This window comes from Mobula hypostoma, chromosome 8 (assembly GCF_963921235.1).
Source record: "Mobula hypostoma chromosome 8, sMobHyp1.1, whole genome shotgun sequence".
NCBI classification, from domain to species: Eukaryota; Metazoa; Chordata; class Chondrichthyes; order Myliobatiformes; family Myliobatidae; genus Mobula; species Mobula hypostoma.
The window spans coordinates 49,463,553-49,479,849 of record NC_086104.1 but is presented as its reverse complement, the minus strand read 5'-3'; the positions used below and the strand labels follow the sequence as shown (position 1 = coordinate 49,479,849).

General features: G+C 40.6%; 1 protein-coding gene across 1 annotated transcript in view; it reads left to right on the top strand.

The window, feature by feature from the left end:
- Positions 1–16,297, top strand: part of ppp2r5a (protein phosphatase 2, regulatory subunit B', alpha isoform) — a 171,126-nt gene that overhangs the window by 121,670 nt on the left and 33,159 nt on the right. Inside the window, exon 7 of the mRNA XM_063055821.1 lies at positions 2,083–2,191. Within this exon, the coding sequence (XP_062911891.1) occupies positions 2,083–2,191 (109 nt within the window). The remainder of the gene's footprint in view (positions 1–2,082; positions 2,192–16,297) is intronic.

The following is a 16,297-nucleotide window of genomic DNA, read 5'->3' as shown; positions in this document are numbered from 1 at the left end:
GCTTATAGTAGACAACAGTAGATAAGCTGTCTCCAGAGATAGAGACAGAAAGATCTAGAAAGGGGAGGGAGGTGTCAGAAATGGACCAGGTAAACTTGAGGGCAGGGTGAAAGTTGGAGGCAAAGTTAATGAAGTCAACTCGCGTTTGCCCTTTTTATTTTCTTTACTAACCCTGTAGTCAGATTAAGATTTATAAAGTTCAATCGTTTACTTGCATACAGTGTACTGTCTGATATTATGTGATTTGGATTTGTAACACATCACGCAGCATCCACACAAATGAGATTTCTCAGTTTGGGCTAGAGGCTGTCTTACCCTAGACAAATGCATGCTGGCCGAACCTCAGGGTTACATACAGAAAAGCCTTCAAAAATTAGTGGATGCAGCCCAGTCCATCACGGGTAAAGCTCTCCCCACCATTGAGCAGATCTACACAAAGTGCTGTTGCTGGAAAGCAGCATCTATCATCTCGGACCCCCACCATCCAGCCCACGTTCTTTTCTCGCTACTGCCATCAATAAGGTACGAAAGGAGCTTCAGGATCTGCAGCACCAGGTGCAGGAGCAGTTATTTCCTTTCACTATTCAACTATTAGTGTTGGCTTGTGGCCAAGTGGTTAAGGCATCGGTCTAATGATTTGAAGGTTGCTAGTTTGAGCCTTAGCTGAGGCAGCATGTTGTGTCCTTGAGCAAGGCACGTAACTATACATTGCTTTGCGACGACACCGGTGCCAAGCTGTATCAGCCCTAGTGCCCTTCCCTTGGACAACATCAGTGACGTGGGGAGGGGAGACTTGCAGCATGGGAAGCCAGTCTTCCATACAACCTTGCCCAGGCCTGCGCCTTGGAAAACTTCCAAGACGCAAATCCATGGCCTCACGAGACTAACGGGTGCCTATATATAAAATTAGGCTCTTGAACCAGAGGCCATAGCGTCACTCTACTACACTCACCCATCACTGTATTTTCCCCACTGAAATGGACTCATTTTCAAGGAGTTTTCATTGCTTATTTATTACTATTATTATTTCCTGTTTTCTCTTTCTTTTTGTATTTGCACAATTTGTTATTGGGTTTTTGTTTTGCTCACTGGTGGTTGTCCACCTTGTTGAGTGTGGTCTTTCATCTGCTCTGTTGTGTTTCTTGTATTTATTGTAATTGCCCGCAAGAAAATGAATCTCAGGATTGTATGTTGGTGACGTGTATTCTTTGATTATAAATTTACTTTGATTTTCCATATTGTATGATGCCGACAACAGAGGTACATCACCACTTATTTTAAGTTGACATTGTTACTGTCTGACTTTACAGTAATGAATGTACATAAATTTCTTCCGAATAAAAAAAGTTATCTTCAGTCCATTGTCATTACTTTTTTTTTGCTGTAAGCTTTGTCTCTAGTCTCTATCTCATTCCCTGACAATGCCAGGACTAAGCCATAATATATGACCCCATGGGGCTCTTTGAATAAAGTATTCCCAACATCTCTGCGTTGCCACCCATTGTCCATGATCACCCATTGATCATCTGCTGATGGAATTCCTTATTACCTCCGGAATGTACTCCTGGACCTGCATTCTACCAGCTTGAGGTCACCCAGGTTCTGCTCCTTGCTGTTAATCATGTTCCATTAACACATCAGTTTTGTGCTAGCTAATCCACATTGTCTACCAGTTAAGTTAATGTGTTGATTTTCTCATCCTTGTTTTCAAATCCCTTTAAACCTTCCTCTTCCATAATTTTATAGTCTCCAGTCCCAAAACTTCTTTGTAATATTCCTTCAGCAGCCAGGGTTGTGTGTTCTAGAGTTGCTGTAATAAATTCTCTCCTAATCTCCATTGCAATTATCTTTAAAGCATGTTTTAAAACACAACTCTTTGATCCAACTGTCTAATATCTTTGTGGCTCTGTGTCTAATTCTGTTGGGTAACACACTCAGGATATATTTTTAGATTTTAAAATAGATTAATTAGCACTGAAAGTATGTTTATGTACTGTAAAACTCTGCTCTGAAGTAATTTGAATAATTTAAAATGTAATAGCTTTACATATTAATAGATTAATTTCTATATTTCTTTTTCAGTATTATTAATGGGTTTGCACTGCCACTGAAAGCAGAACATAAACAATTTCTTATGAAGGTGCTAATTCCCCTTCACACTGCTAAAGGTTTAGCTCTCTTTCACGCACAGGTAGGCTATTGTTCCTTGTCAAATGCCTGATTTATAATTTATTAATGAATATACTGAAATGTATCCTGCTGGCCTTATTTGCTGCAGTTTGTCACACATCAATCTGTCTTTCTGTTTTTTAAAGTATTTTAAAATTTGAATGATTTCTAAGGAAGATCTGACATGCAGCTATTGATATTTTTGTCTTCATCATAAATTTTATTTGTGTTCAAATTCATTTTAAGGTGATTGAAAGAAATTGTAGTGGTGATGTCAGTGGTAGTTTTTGTTTATAGCCAATACTAGATGTGGAATGTTTTGCCAGGGGTGGTGATAGAGGCAGATATATTAAGGATATTTAAGTGACTCATAGACACATTGACGAAAGAAAAATAGAGGGTTGTGTGGGAGGATAGGGTAAAATTGCTCTCAGAGTAGGTTAAATGGTTGGCACAGTATTTGGGCCAAATGGCCTGCACTGTTTTTCTGATACTAAAAAGCTAGTGGTTCGCAAATCAACATTGGATAATAGAATCAACATTTTATATTCAAATGTACCTTTGTATTTTCAGTAAGAGTAATAATTTTATTGTCCGTAATGGCATACTTCACATGATGGGGAGAAGATTGGTAAATTACTGTATCTGGTCTAATCACTTTTAATTGCTTTTGAACACTTCTGAATGTTGTGGATATTAAGTGTGAGCTGATTGGTCTTCCAAGCAGTAGTTGTGCATAGTGGGCACCACTCAGCTAAATCCAGATCTATTTCTGAAATTTGTAGGAAATGGAGGAAAGGCTGGATTTTCTGTTTGGCCTGAAACTTAATGGCATGGGTAGGTGGACAGGCTGACCAAATGCGGCTGCATGACTCTGTGAACACTTAGTTGCTAAATTTTAGGAAGGTGTAAAGTCATCTTGAACTATTTTGGAATGCATGATGTAAGTTGCTCTGATTAAACTTGACTTCATCAGTATCAATTTTTAAACTAATGAAATTGAATTATTTTCATGCAAAACAAAGCTCCTTAATTGTTACAGTTGCATATTGGATGAGGATTCAGAATACCAAAGCCAAAGGTATTACTGCATGATTCACGGGGGGAGTGCCTTTCAATCCTATTTATATAACATCTTGAAAGCATTTGATCAGTTTTAGATAAAGGGAGTAAAACAAGCCATAGAATTGATGGGTATCCTTGTGGCTTACGCTTGAAATACTTGGATGAAAGGAGATAGAATAGGATGCTTCTAATAGCTCATTGTTTTGAATCAAAGAATGATAAATCAAACCATAGGAGCAGTAAAGGGGTAAAGATGATTTATCTGTCGATAAACAGAAAATAACCAAATACTGTAAAGGGATGTTTGCATTTATCCCAAAATGAAGTTAATGCTTCAGTTATATGGTCTTTCTTTTCCGAATTCTCTTCATTATTCTCTTTCCATAAGACATAGGACCAGAATTAGGCCAGTCAGCCCATTGAGTCTGCTCTGCCATTCTGTCATGGCTGATTTATTGTCCCTGTCAACCCTATTCTCCTGCTAACGTTTGATACCCTTAACTATCAAGAACTATCAAACTCTGGTTTAAATATACCCAGTGACTAGGCCTCTACAGCCATCTGTGGCAATGAACTCCACAGATTCTTCACCCTCCGGCTAAAGAAGTTCCTCCTCATCTCTTTATTAAAGGGATGTCCTTCTATTCCGAGGCTCTTCCCTCTGGTCCTGGATTCACCCACTATGGGAAACATCCTCTTCACATCCACTTTATCTAGGCCTTTCATTATTCAATAGGTTTCAATGTGATCCCCTGTCATTCTTCTAAACTCCATCGAATACAGGTCCACAGCCATCAAACACTCCTAATACATAAATTCTTTCTTTGCAAGATCATTCTCGTGAACCTCTTCTGGACCCTCTCCAGTGCCAGCACATCTCTTCTCAGATAAGAGGCTTAAAACTGTTCGCAATATTCTAAATGCAGTCTGACCAATGCCTTATAAAGCCTCAGCATTACATCCTTGCCTTTATATTTCTAGCCCTCTCAATATGAATGTTAACATTGCATTTTCTTTTCTTACCACCAACTCAACTTGCAAGTTAACCTTTAGCGAATTCTGCATGAGGACTCCCAACTCCCTTTTCACCTCTTATTCCTGAATTTTCTCCCCAGTTAGAAAATAGTCTATGCCTTTATTCCTTCTACCTCTTATTTCTTTGTTCTCCCTGAAATCTCTATTTTTCTGATCCTCCAGTGGCTTTCACTCCCTCCTCTCTTGCCTCCCTCCCTCTATTTGTGTAGCTACCTTCCACCTTCACTTGTACAACTCTCCTTCTACCACCCCATCTCCTTTTGTGCAGCTCACCTCTCCTGCACTCCCATCCTTTACCTAAATACTACTAAAGCTCTTGTGCTCTGTTTGTGACCTCCAATTAGGGCAAATGGTGCATTACAGCGGCACTATTTTCAGCTAAATTGACTTAAAATGTGCTAACTTACAGAATGTAGGCAAAGTTCAGTGTTGTATATTCGTATAAAATTGCTCACTCTCCAAAATCAACAGCCCCACTTTTACCCGAGAGCCAGTGTCAGCCATGATGGAAACCATGACGCGACACCACGATATATGCACACGGCCAGCCTCAGAAGCGACTCACGATGCTCACAGCAGCGACACCAACTGGAGCAAAAGGGCAGGGCAGCTCTATTTCAAGCAGTCACATTGTGCTAATCACCATCAGCATGTGCAGGATTGGGACAGATCAAACAAACCCATCAATGAGAGATAATTAAATCTTATTGTAATGACGTACTGCGAGACACCCATCAAACCCTTTGCTGCAGTCAAAGGACAGCGGTGACTATATCACGTCCATTAGGAGAGCGCCAACCACATCATCAAGAATAATCAGCGTCCTGGAGGCTTTGGTTTTACTGCTTTGTATATTCTATCCAGCATTAGGGTAAAAAAAAATATGGTTAGCCTAATTATGCCGCGTGGAAAGAGAAGGGAGACATTATGGTCAGAGATGACGCCAAATGTTGTCGGAAAGCGGTAAGGAGAGGGAGAGAACAAGAATTGGATGAGGCCAGTGCCAAACGACACCAGGATCAAAGAGTCAGGATAAAAAAGATGAGAGAAGAAGAGAAAGAGGAGGAGAGGTATCCACATCTCCAAAATGACAACAACTGGTGTAGAAGGAGGAGAGATGAAGAGACAATGGAGCTGAGAAATGTATGTCTCCAGGATCAGAGATAGACAACAAACAGCAGAAGAGATGACGAGATGGGGGATGAAAGGGCTGCATGTCTCCAGAATGACAAAAACAGGCGCAGGAGGAGGAGAGAGGAAGAGACAAAGGAGCTGAGAAATGCACGTCTCCAGGATCAGAGACAAAGAACAAACGGCAGAAGAGATGAAGAGACAGGGGATGAAAGGGCTGCATTTCTCCAGAATGACAAACACAGGCACAGGAGGAGGAGAGAGGAAGAGACACAGAGAAATGCACTTCTCCAAGATCAGAGACAAAGAATAAACAGTAGAAGAGATGAAGAGACGGCAGATGAAAGGACTGCACGTCTCCAGAAAGACAATGAGAGGCACAAGGGTGGCAGATCAACTAGAAATGACGCCATCAAAAGTGTCCTTTGTTAAACGAGGAGGAGCTATATTTGCCTTGCTACGCATCGTTCATCTCTAATAAACTGAGGTTTTCTCCTCCAATTTCCAAAGCGGAGTGATACCAATAGCATTCAGGAAAATTTAATGTTCATTCTGGTCACATCAGACTGCACGATCCTTCTCTCAAAGGGTGCCCCAATGGGTCACCCCGTTGTCTGATTGCCTTTAAGAAGAGAGCTGAAATATGTCATCTACTTAATACATTTACAATTTTCCAGTATGACCATGAATACTGATATCTGTGCTGGCATTGCACAAAGGCATATCCTCTCATTTATTTCCAACCACATGACTGAAGCTGGAATTATCACCAACTATTGATCTTGCTATTGTTCACCCTCTATTGTCTCTCTTGTTGCAACCTCATTATGAACAGTCAAAGTAATTAAATAATATGAATTGCTTTTGTAAGCTAATTACTGTTTTTTGCTTCAGTATTAAGCTTTGTTTTTAAACTTACATTTATGATTTGGGGATAATATTGTGAAATCCTCCATGGAATATTTTGGTGCAATTATATTATGCAGGTTGTTAAACTAATTAATTTTAAACACTGCACATTGCTTAAATTTACTTTTACTTTAGTGATGTATTCTATAAATCATCCCTTGGGAGGGTCTATACATTAAAGTGTAGAACAACACGGGAACAAGCTTTTCAGCTGGTAGTATCAGCTATGTTGATCATGATACCAATTTAAACTGCACATCTGCCTCCATTCTGTCTGTTCCTGTATCTGTCTACACAGCATTTTAAATGTTGCTGCGGTATCTGCTTCCGCTATTTCCCTGGGCAGTGCATTCCAGGCATCAACCACTATCTGTGGGGGGAGAAATCTTGCTTTGTGAATCTTGTTAAATTTTCCCCTCTCACTCTAAAGCGGATTCACAACCTTTTTTTTAATGCCAAGGACCAACACCATTTAGCAAGGGTTCTGTGGACCCCAGCTTGGGAAACTCTACCCTAAAGTTGTGCTCTTTACAATTAGACATGATCATGGTGGGAAGATGAATCTCACCGTTTAATCCTGTTAATGTTTCTTATAATTGATATACTTCTCTCAGGTTGCCCTTCACCCCACCAACACTCCAGAGAAGAAAATTTAGGTTTGTCCAAATGCTCTTTATACCTAATAATCTAGGCAACATCCTGGTGAACCACTTCAGTACCCTCATTCAAAAGCCACCTCATCCTTCCCATCATGCAGCAGCTAGAACTGCACTCAGTACCCAGATGTGGCCTAACAAAAGTTTTATGCAGCTGCGGCTTGTATTCAGCACCCAACCAATGAAGCCAAGTATGCCAAAGACCTTCTTCAGTATTGTATCTACTTGTGAGATCATGTTATGTGATCTTTGGCCTTATACCCCAAAATCTATCTGTACATCCTAACAGTCAAGCGATTTACTTCGTACATTCCTCTTGCATTTGATCTAAAGTAAACACCTCACAGTTGTCCAGATTAAACTCCATTTGCCATTTCTCTGCCTGTCCTTTCAATATGCAGAATTCTTTGACATCTGTACTCACTATCCAAAAATGTTGTATTGTCTGCAAACTTACTATTCAGTCCACCTACATTTTTGTCGAAATCATATATAAACATAATATGAATATATTTATATGTATCTCAAACAACAGACATTTCAGTATTGATTCTTGCAGAACAGTATTTGTCACAGACTTCCAGTCAGAATAACATTCCCCCACCATTACCTTCTGTCTTCTATAACAAATCCAAATTTGAATTCAATATATCAAGTCTCTGTGAATCCTTTGTGTGTCAGTCTTCTGAAAATGCCTACTAGGGGGAAACCTTGTTGAAAGCTCTACTAAAGTCTTTTTATATGATATCTACTACTGTACCCTCATCAATCATTTTCATTTTCTCTTCAGAAACTTAATTATGTTCGTAATTCATGTTTTCCCTTGCCAAAGAGATATATTTTTAAAAGTCTTTGAATCTGCCATGTAAATACTGTGGGAAATCTGCTAATATGCCTGACTGATTATAAAGTAATTGCTTTCTTATATTTTAGATACTTTATGTTTCAAGCCTGCTCTTTCAAACCATGCAGTCTTTGAAATGATTCGGACAAGATTTTCTTTAGTAATTATGAACAAACTCAGTAGAAATGTAGTGCCTATGTAGAGTTAAATTCTTTAAAGATATTTAATCTAATTTATTTTGACATTAAATCGGCAGTCCAGAACAATTACTACATTCTATCTGTGTAGGTCAAAAGTATGGTAGTGATGGATTTTGCTGTGATCAAATCCTAGATGATGTAAATCAAAGCCCTTGTACAAACTCCGGGTATAACTAAATTGTGTTATTTCTTTCTTTTAATTGTGGTTTGATTTTGGATTCATGATTAATGGGGAGAGAAATTTAATGGACTAGATTTTGTTTAGAAGCAACAGTTGTTCACCAGTTGTACCAGAACAGATCGTGACAATATTTGGACATTGATTTAGTCACCAGACCACATTGAAAAGGTCAGGGTGCAGGGGCCCGAGGCGAGAGATGGGCCAGTTCAGCTTACTGCTCCACGAGATTTACTCAGTTCTGCGCTGAACTATGGGTCTTGGACTGTCTTTGTGGACTTCAGTTCGGAACAATATTTGCTTGTGGTTATTGTTTGCAAAATTTGTTTTTTCTTAAACCTCTGCGCATGGGAGTTTGTAAACACGAGGAATTCTGCAGACGCTGGAAATTCAAGCAACACACATCAAAGTTGCTGGTGAACGCAGCAGGCCAGGCAGCATCTCTAGGAAGAGGTACAGTCAACGTTTCGGGCTGAGACCCTTCGTCAGGACTAACTGAAGGAAGAGCTAGTAAGAGATTTGAAAGTGGGAGGGGAAGGGGGAGATCCAAAATGATAGGAGAAGACAGCAGGGGGAGGGATGGAGCCAAGAGCTGGACAGGCGATTGGCGAAAGGGATATGAGAGGATCATGGGACAGGAGGCCCAGGGAGAAGGAAAAGGGGGAGTGGGGGAAAAACCCAGAGGATGGGCAAGGGGTATAGTCAGAGGGACAGAGGGAGAAAAAGGAGAAAGAATGTGTGTATTTAAATAAATAATGGATGGGGTACGAGGGGGTGGTACGGCATTAGCAGAAGTTAGAGAAGTCAATGTTCATGCCATCAGGTTGGAGGCTACCCAGATGGAATATAAGGTGTTGTTCCTCCAACCTGAGAGTGGCTTCATCTTTACAGTAGAGGAGACCGTAGATAGATGTATCAGAATGGGAATGGGATGTGGAATTAATATGTGTGGCCACTGGGAGATCCTGCTTTCTCTGGCGGACAGAGCGTAGGTGTTCAGCGAAAAGATCTCCCAGTCTGTGTCAGGTCTCGCCAATATATAGAAGGCCACATCGGGAGCACCGGACGCAGTATATCACCCCAGCCATCACCCCACTAGGAATAGGGTTCCCCTGCTCCTCACCTACCACCCCACCAGCCTCTGGGTCCAACATATTATTCTCCGTAACTTCCGCCACCTCCAACGGGATCCCACCACTAAGCACATCTTTCCCTCCCCCCCTCCCGCATTCCACTGGGATCGCTCCCTACGCGACTCCCTTGTCCATTTGTCCCCCCCACCCCCCATCCCTCCCCACTGATCTCCCTCCTGGCACTTATCCTTGTAAGCGGAACAAGTGCTACACATGCCCTTACACTTCCTCCCTTACCACCATTCGGGGCCCCAGACAGTCCTTACAGGTGAGGCGACACTTCACCTGTGAGTCGGCTGGGGTGATATACTGCGTCCAGTGCTCCTGATGTGGCCTTCTATATATTGGCGAGACCTGACGCAGACTGGGAGATCGTTTCGCTGAACACCTACGCTCTGTCCGCCAGAGAAAGCAGGATCTCCCAGTGGCCACACATTTTGATTCCACATCCCATTCCTATTCTGATATGTCAATCCACGGCCTCCTCTACTGTAAAGATGAAGCCACAGTCAGGTTGGAAGAACAACACCTTATATTCCGTCTGGTAGCCTTCAACCTGATGGCATGAACATTGACTTCTCTAACTTCCGCCAATGCCCCACCTCCCCCTCGTACCCCATCCGTTATTTATTTATATACACACATTCTTTCTCTCTGTCTCTCTCTCTCCTTTTTCTCCCCCTGTCCCTCTGACTATACCCCTTGCCCATCCTCTGGGTTTTTTTTCCCCCTCCCCCTTTTCCTTCTCCCTGGGCCTCCTGTCCCATGATCCTCTCATATCCCTTGTGCCAATCACCTGTCCAGCTCTTGGCTCCATCCCTCCTCCTCCTCCTGTCATCTCCTATCATTTTGGATCTCCCCTTCCCCCTCCCACTTTCAAATGTCTTACTAGCTCTTCCTTCAGTTAGTCCTGACGAAGGGTCTGGGCCTGAAACGTCGACTGTACCTCTTCCTAGAGATGCTGCCTGGCCTGCTACATTCATCAGCAACTTTGATGTGTGTTGTATGGGAGTTCGGTCTGTTTTTTAATCAGTTCTTTTGGGTTTCTTAGTTTTCTGGCTGCCTGTTAGGAGACAAATCTCGAGGTTGTATAGTGTGTATGTACTTTGAACTTATTAGTGTTTAAATTGGAAAGCAGCTTACAAATTTAAATGCTGAAATCAAGATGTTGTTGTCAGGACAATCAGGATGGTGTTGGATAGACTGTTGTGTCTGAAGGCTGATAAGTCCCCGGGACCTGATGGTCTGCATCCCAGGGTACTTAAGGAGGTGGCTTTAGAAATCGTGGATGCATTGGTAACCATTTTCCAATGTTCTATCGATTCAGGATCAGTTCCTGTGGATTGGAGGGTGGCTAATGTCCCTCTCTTCAAGAAAGGAGGAAGAGAGAAAACAGGGAATTATAGACCGGTTAGCCTGACATCGGTGGTGGGAAAGATGCTGGAGTCAATTATAAAAGATGAAATTACGACACATCTGGATAGCAGTAACAGGATCGGTCTGAGTCAGCATGGATTTACAAAGGGGAAATCGTGCTTGACTAATCTTCTGGAATTTTTTGAGGATGTAACTATGAAAATGGACAAGGGAGAGCCAGTGGATGTAGTGTACCTGGACTTTCAGAAAGCCTTTGATAAGGTCCCACATAGGAGATTAGTGGGCAAAATTAGGGCACACGGTATTGGGGGTAGAGTACTGACATGGATTGAAAATTGGCTGGCTGACAGAAAACAAAGAGTAGCGATTAATGGGTCCCTTTCGGAATGGCAGGCGGTGACCAGTTGGGTACCGCAGGGTTCAGTGCTGGGCCCGCAGCTGTTTACAATATATATTAGTGATTTAGATGAGGGAATTGAAAGTAACATTAGCAAATTTGCTGATGACACAAAGCTGGGTGGCAGTGTGAAATGTGAGGAGGATGTTATGAGAATGCAGGGTGACTTGGACAAGCTGGGTGAGTGGGCAGATGCATGGCAGATACAGTTTAATGTGGATAAATGTGAGGTTATCCACTTTGGTGGTAAGAACAGGAAGGCAGATTATTATCTAAATGGAGTCAAGTTAGGAAAAGGGGAAGTACAACAAGATCTAGGTGTTCTTGTACATCAGTCACTGAAAGCAAGTGTGCAAGTACAGGAGGCAGTGAAGAAAGCTAATGGCATGCTGGCCTTCATAACAAGGGGAATTGAGTATAAGAGCAAAGAGGTCCTTCTGCAGCTGTACAGGGCCCTGTGGTGAGACCACACCTGGAGTACTGTGTGCAGTTTTGGTCTCCAAATTTGAGGAAGGATATTCTTGCTATTGAGGGAGTGCAGCGTAGGTTCACCGGGATGGCGGGACTGTCATATGTCGAAATATTGGAGCAACTGGACTTGTATACTCTGGAATTTAGAAGGCTGAGAGGGGATCTTATTGAAACATATAAGATTATTAAGGGATTGGACACGCTGGAGGCAGGAAGCATGTTCCCACTGATGGGTGAGTCCAGAACCAGAGGCCACAGTTTAAGAATAAGGGGTAGGCCATTTAGAACGGAGTTGAGGAAAAACTTTTTCACCCAGAGAGTGGTGGATGTATGGAATGCTCTGCCCCAGGGAGGCTGTGGAGGCCACGTCTCTGGATGTTTTCAAGAAAGAGATGGATAGAGCTCTTAAAGATAGCGGAATCAAAGGTTATGGGGATAAGGGAGGAACTGGATACTGATTGTGGATGATCAGCTATGATCACAGTGAATGGCTGTGCTGGCTTGAAGGGCCGAATGGCCTACTCCTGCACCTATTGTCTATTGTCAAATGGCCCTCAGTAGTGACAGTGGTATTCCACCGTGAAAGGTGACAGTAAAATACATAGAATGCAGTGTAGTTGTTTGTGTGATTATATGCATATTAAACTTATTTCCGTAGCATATACTACAAGAAATGTTATGGCTTGTCCCTGTTACTGTAGATAAATTTTAATGATATGAAAGTCGATAATTGTTGAACAATTAATCAAACTATAATAACATTTACAAATATGGAAAATCATTCCTTTAATTTCTAGTATTTGTTGGATTATCTTTCCAATTTTTTATTTGCTGCTTTTATTTCTCTCACTATCAATTGTTTCTTTTTTTTTTGCACTCTGTATCCTATTAAATGTTTTTAAATTACTCCTTTCAATCGTGTGTTACTGATCTACACAATTTCTTGCCTTTGTCACAGGTCTGTGTCACCTGCAGAGGGTGCCATGTCATTTTTGACACATTTAAGTGAAATTACATAGAAAAATAGAAGCAAGATTAAAGCATTCAACCTTTGAATCAGCTCCACCATTTAATGTAATCATTACTGATGCAGTATTCCCAGTCTTTATCCATACCATGCCTTTTGTATCTTTTTTTTTCAAATTTTATTTCTAGAAAATTTTTTAACCCTGAACTCTTGAGTCAGTGTTGGAATTATGTAAATCATAGCTTGCAAAACATAAAATTATCTATAAAATAAAAACAACCATGGCAGAAATAAATATCAATGTAATAACCATGTGTGTCTATTAGACCTCTAATAACAGAACAGGCTGCCATTCAGCAATATGCTTCACCACTACATTTACCACTATTCCCCCCCCCCCAGGAAACCTAAATATTTGCCCCATTTTTGTGTATAGATGTCCAGTCTATCAAACTGTTTGTAAGACATGCCTTCAAAAGCTGCCATTTTGGCTATTTCTGTGACCCACTCCTGAAGTGATGGATCCCCAAGTTCCTCCAACCTCTAAGTATAATTTGTCTTCCTACCATTATACTTGTCTGGATCCCATCTTGAGTGTATTTATCCCCAAGTAACCCAGGTGTGTCTCCCAAGACAAAAAGTCTAGGGTAGAAAGGGAATTGAATACCTGAAACTTCAATATACTTATGTATCATAATCCAAAATTCTTGAATTCTGGGACAGGACCAGAGAGCATATACTGAGTCCTCTTCATCCACCTCACAGCACCAGCGTTCAGGGGTGTTTTTCAACCCTAATCTATGTAACCTTGCTGGAGTCCAATATCTTAAACTGAATAAGGTGCACCCTCAGGTCTCTTGATACTGTTTTGACATTTTTGCAAATTTTGTCCCACTCTTTTGTCTCAGAAGTCACACTCAGGTCTTTTTCCCATGCTCTTTTAAGACCCAACAGAGTTTTGCCCCTGGAAATCTGTGTTAAAGCTGAATAATAAGTTGAAACTTCGTGACCTTTACCATATGCAGCCAGTACGGTAGACAATATCGTAGCAACTTGTGGAGGTTGCTGTGTAGAACCAGAAGTTGTATGTAGCAAATGACGTAGTTGAAGATATATCCACAATTGTGACCTAGAAATATCACACTGTTGGATTAATTGATTAAAAGATTTTAAACTATCACCATTATAAAGGTCTCCCAATTTAATTATGCCTTTCCCTTGCCATTCCCTCCAGAAGGAAGGGGAATCTTTAAGTTTACCTTATTTCCTTCTTTAAAATATTCAGCAACTTGGCCTCTTTACTAGTAAATCAGAATTATGTGTATTATCACCTTCGTATGTTGTGAAATGTATTATTTAACAGCAGCAGTACAGTGCAATACATAAATTACTATAAGTTACAATAAGAAATATTTTAAGAAGTAAATAGTACAAAAAGAGAAGAAAATAATGAGGTAGTGTTCATGGGTTGGACCATTTGGAAATCTGATGGTGGAGAGAAAGAAACTGTTCCTAAAACGATGATTGTGTGACTTCCGGGTTCTGAAGATGCACATATTTCCCCTGATAGTAGAAATGGGAAGAGGGCGTGTCCTTGATGGTGGGGGTCTTTAATGATGGATGCGACCACAGTTAGGTATAATAATTGTTCAATGATCAACTTCTCTTTGTGCCATTTCCTCATAACCTTCAATTTTTTGATCGATCAAATGTTTATCTACATCTGAAATATATTAATAATCTGGCCTCCACCATCCTCAAGGTCAGAGGATTCCAGGGATTCATTACCTTTTGAGAGAAGAAATTTCTATGCACCGCAGTTTTCAATGATAGGCCCTTTATCTTGTAACTATGCCCTCTTGTTTCTGATTCTTTCACTGGTGAAAAGATCTCAATAACTACTATATCAAACATCCTTAGGATCTTAAATGTTTGAATAAAGTCACCATTCATTTTTCTAACCTCCAGTGAATCTAGACCCATACTGCTCGACCTCTCCTGATAGGACAACACTCTGATCCCAGGAACTAGTTCAGGTGAATATCCTTTGGACTGCCATCATATGAAAATATTCTTATTTAGATAGGGAGAGCTAGACTGTGTGTATAGTATTCCAGGTGTGGTCTTGCCAACACCCTGTACAACCTAACAAAACCTTCCTGTGGTTAAGCTCTAACCCCACTTGCAATAAAGGCCAATGTGTCATTTGTCATCTTTGCTATTTTTTGACCTGCTTTCTGACTTACTGTGATTCATGCACTAGAATATCTAGATCCTTGTGAACTTCATTCATTTGTAGACTCTCTTTGTTTAGATAATAATCTCACTTCTGATTTCTCTTACCAAAGTGCACGACTTAACATTTCTTCACATTAATCTCGAGTAGAATTTTGTCCAATCACACAGTTTGTTTATATCCTTTCACCTCATCACAAGATGCCCTTCCACCCATTTTGGTATCACCATCATCAGAGTTGGAAGCCTTACATTTTGTTTTCTTCTGCAGGCCATTAATGCAAATAATAAACAGTTGAACGCCATGACCAATCCTTGGGTTATTTCACAGCCCTCCCACTTGAAAAGGACCCATTTATTCCAACTCTTTGTTCTTGATATGACAGGCAATTTTCAGACCACAGTCCATAATAATATTTCATCCAATATTTTGAGCTTTTAATTTGTGCAGCCTCTTTTTGTGGCATCTTGCCAAATGCCTTTTTGAAATCTAAATACACTTAATCTTCATGTTCCTCTCTTAACTCATTTTGTTACATCCTCAAAGAATTGTCACACATAATTCACCTTCTATAAATAATTCACCTTCTATAAAGCCATGTTAACTTGATTTGATTATATTTGCCTTTCCTAAGTGATTAGTTATTTCTCCTTTGATTATTGACTATAGCATCTTGTCACAGTGCTAACCCAACTGGCATATATTTCCATGCCTTCTGTCTTTTTTTTTGAACAAGAGAGTCAAATCCCTTGTTTCCAATCTTGTTGAAATTTAGCATACCAGGCAATCAATATGTTGTCTCTGCAACCACTATCTTTAAAACACTTGGCTACAGGGTGTGAGGTCCTGGTAATTGTCTGGTTTTAGTCCCGTGGGTTCTTCTAACACTTCATCCCTTTTAATTTAGATTTTTCCAAGTTTCCCACTGTTATGAAAGTAGCCCATCTGTCTTGGATATGTGCAGTGTCCATCATAATGAAGATTGATGGAAAAGGTAACTTTAATGTACAGTTGCAAGAAAAAGTTCGTGAAATCTTTGGAATTACCTGGTTTTCTGCATTAATTACTCATAAAATATGGTCTGATCTTCATGTTAGACACAATCTGCCTAAACTATTAACACACAAGCAGTTGTACTTCTCATCAATACTGAGTACACCATTTATGCAATCACAGAGTATGTGAACTTCTGGGATAATGCTTTCTACAAAAGCTATTTGGAGTCAGGTGTTCCAATCGATGAGATGAAATTAGAGGTGTGGTTTATAGAGGTGCCCTACCCTATATATAAAAAAAGACACACAAAGTCAGGTTACTGACAGCCTACTCTTCTCAAGAAAGATCTGTTCATGTGCACCATCAGTGAACCTTAGAAGAATTGTAGAGATGCATGAAGCTAGAAAAGATTAGAAAACATCTCTAAAGATCTGAGTGTTCATCAGTCCACAGTAAGGGAAATTGTCTATAAATGGAGGAAATTCAGTATGGTTGCTACTTTCCTTTGGAGCGGCTGTCCTGCAAAGATCACA